We start from the raw sequence: 8,920 nt of genomic DNA, 5'->3' as shown, positions 1-8,920 counted from the left end.
TTATATGGCTCCTGCAATGGTTTTCTTTATCCAGTTGAGGTATCTTTTGGTAAGGAGAATGTAGATGCCAGGCTTCTGGGGGTTACCACACTTCCCAAAGGAAGTGACACCTCTGAAAACGTTATCACATATCAGAGGACTTCCAGAATCCCCCTGGAAAAGAAAGTCATATGTTTTAAACAGAAGTGCTTTCCAAAGATATTCACTTACCTTTTTAGTCATTCATTTATTCACTCATTCGCTCATACATTGTTTCTCTCTTTCCTTTTTAAAGGCTAATTTTATATCTCTTTTTATTAATTGTCTGCCCTCAGCATCAATTAACACAGATCAGTTTATATTTTCCAATCATTTTCATTTTGAAAAAGGCAATTCTGGAGAAGATGTACAAACTCATTTTCATCAGTAAAACAAAGAAAGAATAACAAAGGAAGCCTTTAAAATAATTGTGAAAAATCATTGTCTCCTTCAGTTGACCTGTATCCCCTTTTCTTGGTCAGTAGATATTAGGGGAAGAAACCGAATGTAGGGGCTGCCTGAAGGCATGAGGTGGGATCTGATCCACTCCCTGCGCTGAAGGAGGACACAGGTTAAGCCGTCTCAGACCAAGGAGTATTTGTGATAGTTCAAAAAATTTTTAGGGATCTTTTCCAGTTTTCATCAGCCCTCATTTCATATTCTCTCTGACCTTGCAAACCACTTCTGGATCATGAGTTCCAAATAGGACCAAACCATAGTCAAGCACATGGAGAGGCAGAAAAACGCAGGAGGTGGGAGTCAGATGGCCCCAGTCTAAGTCCAGGTCCACCCCACTGACAGCTGAGTTATCTAACTTGGGGAAGTAACTTTCTAAGCCTTAATTTCCCTAACTGTAAAATAGAGTTGGTAATAATAGTGTCTATCCCATGGGGCTATTTGAGGATCAAGTGGCATAGAGTATAGAACTTGACATAGTTCCTGCCATCTGACAAATGCCAGCCGTCGTGACCAGTTTTGAGAGGGCTGAACAGCACCCATAAGCGGTGGTTAAGTGGGATCCTGATTATTAGGAACGAGAGAAGTTTCCCTGGGCAGAAGGTTTCCCTTGAGACAAAGGAGCACACACCAGCCCAGCGTCAAGCTGACGTTCTTGCAGGCCTCACACATAAAAAGTAATAATGACAGTCCGCCCTCTTGTTCCTAGGCACTCTATTTAACCTGATTTCCTATAGCCCCCAAACGGTTAAAATTTTTAATTTACTTACTTCACATGAATCATCTTCACCTTTTCTACCACCAGCACAGATCATACTGAGATCAATAACCGGATTAAAATTATAGTGCCGGGCATCATTGCATATTTTCCTATCTATCACAGTAATGTTGGCTTCTCTCAAGGCACTTGAAATTTTGCACAAGTCTTTTTTGGTGCTTCCCCATCCTGCTACATGACACTTGGTGTGGGGTTTGACATCGTCTCCTCTTTTTGGTAGCTGAAGTATTCCTACAGCTTTGGTCATAGTTGCTTTACCATCCAGCTAGAAAAGAGACAGGAGATGCAGTTTTAGGGAAGGACAACAGTAACCAAACCCAGAACACAGCTCTGACTGCAATAGATATCTTGCTTATTTAGCATGTTCTTACGAAGGACATGGCCATAGTCCTGTTCCAACCTAATTGACCATCAGTTATTGATTTTTTAAAAGTCACAGCACACCTTTTCATGCATGTTTTGCTAGGCTAGTCTAGATAAACTTCAGTCCAGCTGACCTGTCAGCAGTGATGAAATTATGTTGGCGGTGACTGACAGTTCCGGGGTTGAAAAGCTGTACTGGAGAGTGCAATCATTATTTTATTCAGGTGGTCTTAGGTTTGTGAACTGACTGGTATTGAGACCAATGGAAGGAAGCCAGGGCTCCAGGTGCAGTGGGGCGGGGTGGGAAAGGGGCCGGTGTCCTCATTTTCCGCTTTGGTGGAAATGTGACTTCCCCGCTTCTGAGCAAGTGCAAACCAGCCTAACTGCCTTTGAGGGCTCACCCACACTCTGACCTTTTCTTTGATTCACTAAGCTCTCTTCTTGGCTCACCACCTTGCTTTCTCTCTTTCTGAAAAGTCAAGGCAAGGAGAGCAGGGAGTGTGATCAAGGTTGAGTAGAGGGTAGAGGAAGATAATTCTACTTCTTTCTTTTCTTCTTGCCTCAAGCTGTAGGGAGTCCTGGTATTACAGACCTTCTAAAAACATAGGAGCACAGCAGCAAAGGCCACTGTCACATTCCTATCATTGCATTGCTTTCAGACCCCACTTCCTGACATTAGACAGTCCCCACTTCCTCAGTGCCCACTCTGAGTTGCTGGTGTGCCCAACCCTTACCCTGCTAGCACTTTGAAAGTGAGATGGCCATAGTCTAAAATCTCTCCATAGAACATGACTTCAAATGCCTACACGCAACGTCTCTGCTTCTCTCCTACTCATGCTTTCTCACAGCCTTCATGCTTGTTGTCTGGTTGGATGGACAAGGAGACAGGAGAACCCCCAGAAAGGACTTCAGGTCTGAATGAATGGATCGGAATTGGAGTCGGGGTGCATATGTTTGTAAGTAACTCTCCTGGGGTCAGACACACACAGCAGCGATGAGCACATCGGGAGGTTTTAACCGTGGAAAGTTAACCACAAGGAGGTTCTCACACCCTCTTTGTGAGTTCTCTAGCAACATCACCCCACTGATCACAGTGTCAGAGGTGAGAGGGAGTTTCCTGACTCTACTTCAAGACCAAGAACCCCTCGCACCCCCTACTCACCCCACACTATTGTAAAGGAAAGATTTTTAGTTCCTGAAGGAGACTTGACAACTGCTACCACTTTCTTGAAACCTGAGCGCAGAATCTCTTCTCTTGATGACCTTTGCCACTGTCTGGCTTAATTCCATCCCTTATCCAAAATTATTCAGGAAATATTTATGGAGGGCCTACTATGTACTAGGAACTATACTACCTGATATAGGGCATACAAATAAAAAGACAAAAATATCTGTTCTTTGAAGCTTACATTCCAGCGAGGGGGGCAGACAAACAAACTAAAGTACATCAGAAGTGCGTGCTGTGGAGAAAAACGCAGGAGGGAAGTAGGCCAGGGAGTGCCCTCTACTGGGCAGGGGAGGGAATTGCCTTTCCCTGCCCAGGGAGGGGGACTGGAGGGGATTAGAACATAGGGGAGGAGGGGTGACCTGAGAGAGAGGCCCAGCCTGAGAGTCTCAAGGCAGATAGTATGCGGGTCACTGATAAGTATTGGGGAGCAGGGAATGTGGGGAGTTTGCCGGAAACACATGGCACTCTAGGACCCTCTCTTTACTCCTCCTGATGAGGGTGTGTGGATCCCCTGAGCATCCTCTTGACTCCTGCTAGGGAAGTTCCTCATCAAGCCCCTTGGGACAAGTGTGAACCTCAGCTCACACTCTGCCTTCCAGTTCTGCCTTTTCTATTATACTTTTTGCACAGCAGCCAGATAATCCTTCTAAAAACAAGTCTGATCATGTCACTGCCCAGCTTAACACACTTTCCCATCTCCTTCCCCATAAAGTTCAAACTTCTTCCCATGGTTCACAATATCTGGGTCCCCTCTTTCTCAAATCTCATGATAACTTCCCTTTCTTCCCTTCTTCTTCCAAATGCATTTTCCAGAAAGACTCCTCTTATACACACTGCTCTTCCTGCCTGAAAGGCCCTTTCCTCCTTCTTTCCTACTAACTCCTGCACCTTCTCTAAGAAAGCTTCCCTGACCACCTGGACACACCATGTGCTCCCGTAGAGTCCCCTTCTTAGTCATCTCCATCACGGATGAGTCACATACCACCAGATCAGAGCTGTTGATATATTTGTCTGTCTCTCCCACTAGACTGTGAACACTTTGAGAACAGAACCTATTTACCTTATGAGGAAGAGAAAAGCTTACTGACACTCACAGCTGGGCCACGATTTTTCCTGTTGATCACGAACACTTGTCATAGAGCACCAATATCAGACAAGGTGAGCCTCAAGAAGGGAGCAAAACCTAGGCCGCTCTGCAGTCACGTTTGAGTACAGGCAAAAACAAGGTCATTGTGCCCACCACAAAAATGACCAAGCGCCCCCTATCGGCTAAAATGAGTGATTGCTGCTTCTTATCAATCACAGATTTAGCCTCCTAGATAAGTAAGATTCACTGAGATACTCAGTCATAGAATTACCCCACTTCCTGACAACAGTCAGTTCAGAGCAAACTCCTACTTCCTAGAACCCTCCCCCTCATCTGACACAAGCCCAAATCCTAGGATAAGCCCCATCTAACACTCTCTTACTGAGCCACCCCGTGGTTCCTCATGGTGTACAGTCTCCCTTGCTGAGCAAGAATCAATAAATGCAACTTGGTTTGACTGCAGTTGAGTTGCTGGTGGCATTACCACTTTGGATTGACAGGTCTTATCACAGTAGGACTTCTGTCAATATCTGTTAAATTGAACTGAATTCCAAGAGGGTGAACATCTGTACAATTGCGCTGGGTCCCAGCTGTCCTTCTTACCCCTACATCCTGGCATTAGCCAACCACTGGCTATGAGGCCAGTGTGTAAAAACTAGTTTCAGGTTAAACTGACCAAATTTCAAAATTCAGCAATTTCAAAATAGTTATTGAAAAAAAACGCCATATTTACCTGAAGGAGTTGAAGATCCCCTTCAAATGTCTGTGGATTGAAGCATGGATGGGGAATTGCCTTTTTAATGGAAAATACTTGATCATATTTCTCTTTATGGGAGGTAGAGTGGGCCCCAAGAATAACTCGAGGATTGCCCTTCCTGGAAAAAAACAAGGACGATGTATCATTTATGTGAGAGAATAGATGAAATTAAGCATGAACTTAATTTATTAAATCTGACCAGTTATTTCAGATGGTTTCCTATTTATAAACAAACACAGCAAGGCAGGGGGGAATTTATGAGGTTTTTTTCTTTTGGTGTTTTAGTTATTTTTACCTAAAACTCCCAAGACATGTGTTATCTTAGGTGCTTCAGCTTCACATCTTTTCAAGGAAGAAGCAACAGGAGAGAAATCCCAGGTCTTTTGGCAGAGGCAAGAGCGTTGGGTTAGCAAGGCCTGGAGAGGTATGCTTGGGTGCTGACCAAAGAGGACTGCTGCAGGAAGAGGAGCTGCCAGTTTCTCCATCTGCCTTGGATTTGTGGAATCAACACCTAATGGAAGAGACTCAACCCAAGAACTAGAGACTAAACCTAAGAGTGAGAGCAGGGGTAGTGGGTTTGCTTTTCTGTGTTTCAGGGAGACAGTGTACCTTGCTTAAGTCTTCAAAGATGACAAAGATGGAAAAGAGTCAGGCTTTTAATAGGTAGGACTGAAGAAATGAATCGACTTTATAGTGAAATTTTAAAGCTGAACCTAAATACACACACACACACACACGAGCAAATAAACTGCTAGCCCCTAAGTCTAGTTTGTGAACCTAATGATAGCTAATCTGGGAGAGGTGGGCACAAGCATTTCTTGATTTGCCGGACAGACTTTGCACCAAGTGGGTCTGTTAATCAAGAGTGCCAGTGGTGATCTTCACAGTGTACATTGTGCTGAATTTCCTACTTGATAAATTCTCATTTGATACAACAACATAATGCAGATCTGTTTTGATCTTCTTTGTGGGAAGCTAGTTTTTAAGTCTTTTTATTCATGCAATTTATGCAAAAGTGAGCAGGGAAATAGTAGGTACCAACAAGAGGTACTGATAAAGAAAACAGCAGCATATCCTTGTGATAAACATTATTTTGACTTTCAAATCACAATTAAGAAAAACATTAGTTTGAACCATAGGAAATGGCTATTTTGTAAAGTCAAACAGTTTAATATCAGTAATTTCTTATGGTTCAATCTAATATGTAGCAACATGGGACAAAACTAATTATATAACAGTAAGTAAATTGCTTGTAATCATAGAGAACACTTAACTTGCTCAACTGTGTAAAATATACTTATGGAAAAAGCTTGCAACAAAATATAGCAAAATATTAACAGTGATTGTGTGAAGTTGATAAGATTATGAGTGCTATTTCTCACCATTTTGTTTTTCAAAATGTTGATAATATTGTTATTTATAGTGAAAAAAATTTTTAAATAATATGAGAAAATGGTCATGCATTTCAATTTTATTCTATAGGATCTGGCCTTTGCTTATAGAGATAAACGTAATAATAGTCTGTATCAGTGACTGTGCTTGTGCACTTTCTTCTCCATCTCTACCTAATTTTGGTTTTGGACTTCATTTTCACAGCCCCTGTCCCCCCCACCCCACCCCCCAAACTGCCTGAGAATGAGAGGAGCTCAGAATTACTTACAGGTCACAGTGAGCAGCTGTCAACACCCAGTTTTCTTTGATCAAAGCCCCTGCACAGACTTTCAGCCCTTTGATTAGAGCCATGTAGCGTCTTGTGTGAGGTGGCACTTCTTTTCCTCCTATAATTCCCTCACAGGATACTGGAAAAACTAAAAGAGTGATCCAGAGTGAAATCCTATCTTACCAAGTCATGCTTCCCTCTGAAAAGTTCTGATATAATGAATAGATCCAGATTGAGTACATAGACGTGCACTCTGTGTCAGGGAGAGAAGATCAAAGCAGTCCAGGTGGCACAGAGTTTTTAAAAATTTCCATGACAGCTCTGAATAATAGTATCTTGAACTTAAACAATCTTCTCTTCCTCAAGAATGCAAAGCACCTTTAACATAATGTCTGTCTCCTTCCTATCCCTGGGAGGTCGAAAATGTCAGGCAATAGAGTCTCTTTTCTTAAAGCTCAAAAAGCAAAAAGATTAAAGACTTAACATCACACAGTAAGAGCAGATTGGGGAGAAACCCCATTCTCCTGTTTCTGCCATTACTAGTCTGTTCACTTCCTATTACAGGCTGCATTGTCTCAGTCTTGGGTTGGACACTGTTATTGACCTTAAAAATCTCAGTGTTCCATGGTGAGATTATTATTTGGAATGATGGTTTGGTAAGTTATATTAAATTCAAAGAAAAAATATCAACAATATAGTAGCAATAATAATGAAAGCATCTATGATTTACCAGGCACCGGTTAGTTTCAGACACTGGTTCTGATGTTTGCTACAATGCAAGGTGGGTGTTATTATTCCCATGTAGAGATAAGGAACATGAAGTTTAGACAGGGCAATTACCTCACCCAAGTTCACACAACTAATAAATAGCAAAGCAGTCTTCTAATACTGTTCCACATCATGAAAAATCATACTCTTTCCATTGTGATGCACTGTTTGCCTAAAGTAGTGGCTCTGTACCTTTGTTAGTTTTGAAATATAGAGCCATTTGAGAATCTGATATAGTACAGACACACAGATGCATGTAAATATATGCATACAGTTTTGGGGGAGTCACAGACTTCTTGATGCCCATCCATGGCCTTGAGGGAGCTCGTGGATCCCACATTAAGAATCCCAGCTCTGAAGGTATCATTGAGCTATAAGATATCATAGTGTGTGGTTAAGAACCTGAACTCTGGGTTCAAATCCCAGCCCTACTACTTACTAGTTGATGACTTTAGTAAATTGACTTAGCCTCTCTGTGCCTTGGTTTCCTCATATATAAAATGGGCTGATAACAATGATACTTAAGAAGAGTATATGTAAAACACGTAGAATACTGCTATACTTCATTGTAAGTTTTATGCAGTGTTGGCGTGCGTGCACACACACACACACACGTGCACACACACACACACAGTTCATTAGATTATTTTACATTGATGTTATTGCTTTCTTCACCACCCCCACTGCTGGAAATAGACACTCACAAATACCTTCTGAAAACCAAAGTTTTAAGATTTATCTGAGAGCTATGACTACTCAGTTGTATCTGTATGACTGAGCCCTCCAGTTAATAAGTAATCTATCCATCCCCAATGTAACGGCTTTGTTGGTTTTTCACTTGAAGATTGAGCTCTGTAGATCTGGCCTGAATTTATGATAACCTCCAGATATAGTTAATGCTTTCGTATTTTTGCTGTAGACACAATAGGGTATGTTTTCATCTTAAAAAGCCAATATGCCATTTAGATAGCAAAGAAAAAAGGTAACATGAAAAATTATTGGAAATTAAGTTGTGATTTCTTTTTCCCTTTTACACAATATTAAACAAAAATTAAAGCAATATAAAATTCTATTTTCTTATAAGCAAAACTAAAAAGCATATGGAAATATGTCTTACCTCCAGGAATTAGAAGGAGACACATGCCAGTGGGAAAAGAGAAAGGGAAAGGAATTTTCATGGCTTCTGTTACTCACATATGAAGACTATTTAGTTTCAGGTACTGACTTAGTAATATATAATGAAACACAAAGGATGTGGGTTTTTTCTTTTTATCTTTCTCTGCTATGTGGCTAAAGAGTTTGGTATTTTATTACTGGAAAACATAGCTTTATTTTAGAGATGGTGTGGTTACTTATTTGTTTCACATTTCCTTCAGGGTTAGACCTTTCCTACCTTAAAGGGTAAATATGAAGCCATGGGGACTGTTTCATTTTTATTTATTATTATTATTTTTTAATACATCTTTATTGGAGCATAATTGCCTCACAATAACGTGTTACTTTCTGTTGCACAACAAAGCAAATCAGCCATGGGGACTGTTTTAAATTAAGATCATTAAATAGAAAATTGCTCTTCTTTGGCAACTTTTTCACTTTCTAACACGAGTTTATTTTAAAAAGCTGAGAATTCAAGTCTATATAAGAAATTATTTTGAAATAGCATCTTTAAACCTATTGTAGTGGGGGAAAGGACAGATATTTGATGCATTCATTGTTGAGATTGCTGGGTAATCATCAAGGTAAAACTGAAGTTAGATTCGTAAAGCACACCATTCAACTATAAAAGCACTAAATGAAGATACAGA

At 40.9% G+C, this 8,920-nt stretch overlaps 1 protein-coding gene across 1 annotated transcript; it reads right to left on the bottom strand.

Moving 5' to 3' along the window:
• On the bottom strand, nucleotides 1–8,293 carry LOC132363611 (granzyme A). Its single transcript, XM_059919292.1, has 5 exons — nucleotides 8,233–8,293; nucleotides 6,348–6,495; nucleotides 4,664–4,805; nucleotides 1,245–1,517; nucleotides 1–153 (listed from the first exon to the last, which is right to left on the bottom strand). Exons 1-5 carry the CDS (start codon nucleotides 8,291–8,293, stop codon nucleotides 1–3), a joined length of 777 nt encoding a protein of 258 aa, XP_059775275.1.
• Nucleotides 8,294–8,920: the final 627 nt, after the last annotated feature.

This window comes from Balaenoptera ricei, chromosome 3 (genome assembly GCF_028023285.1).
Source record: "Balaenoptera ricei isolate mBalRic1 chromosome 3, mBalRic1.hap2, whole genome shotgun sequence".
Taxonomy (NCBI): Eukaryota; Metazoa; Chordata; class Mammalia; order Artiodactyla; family Balaenopteridae; genus Balaenoptera; species Balaenoptera ricei.
Note: the sequence above shows the minus strand (reverse complement) of the source record. Positions and strands in the feature narration are given on the sequence as shown.

Bases quoted from the DNA above. Each gene is read 5' to 3' on its own strand.
- LOC132363611 (XM_059919292.1), bottom strand. From the start codon at position 8,293: ATGAAAATTCCTTTCCCTTTCTCTTTTCCCACTGGCATGTGTCTCCTT. The intron at 4,806-6,347 runs GTAAGTAATTCT...GTTTTTTTCCAG, and splicing joins ACAGCTGCTCACTGTGACCT to GAAGGGCAATCCTCGAGTTA. The intron at 1,518-4,663 runs GTAAATATGGCG...TCTCTTTTCTAG, and splicing joins GGGATCTTCAACTCCTTCAG to CTGGATGGTAAAGCAACTAT.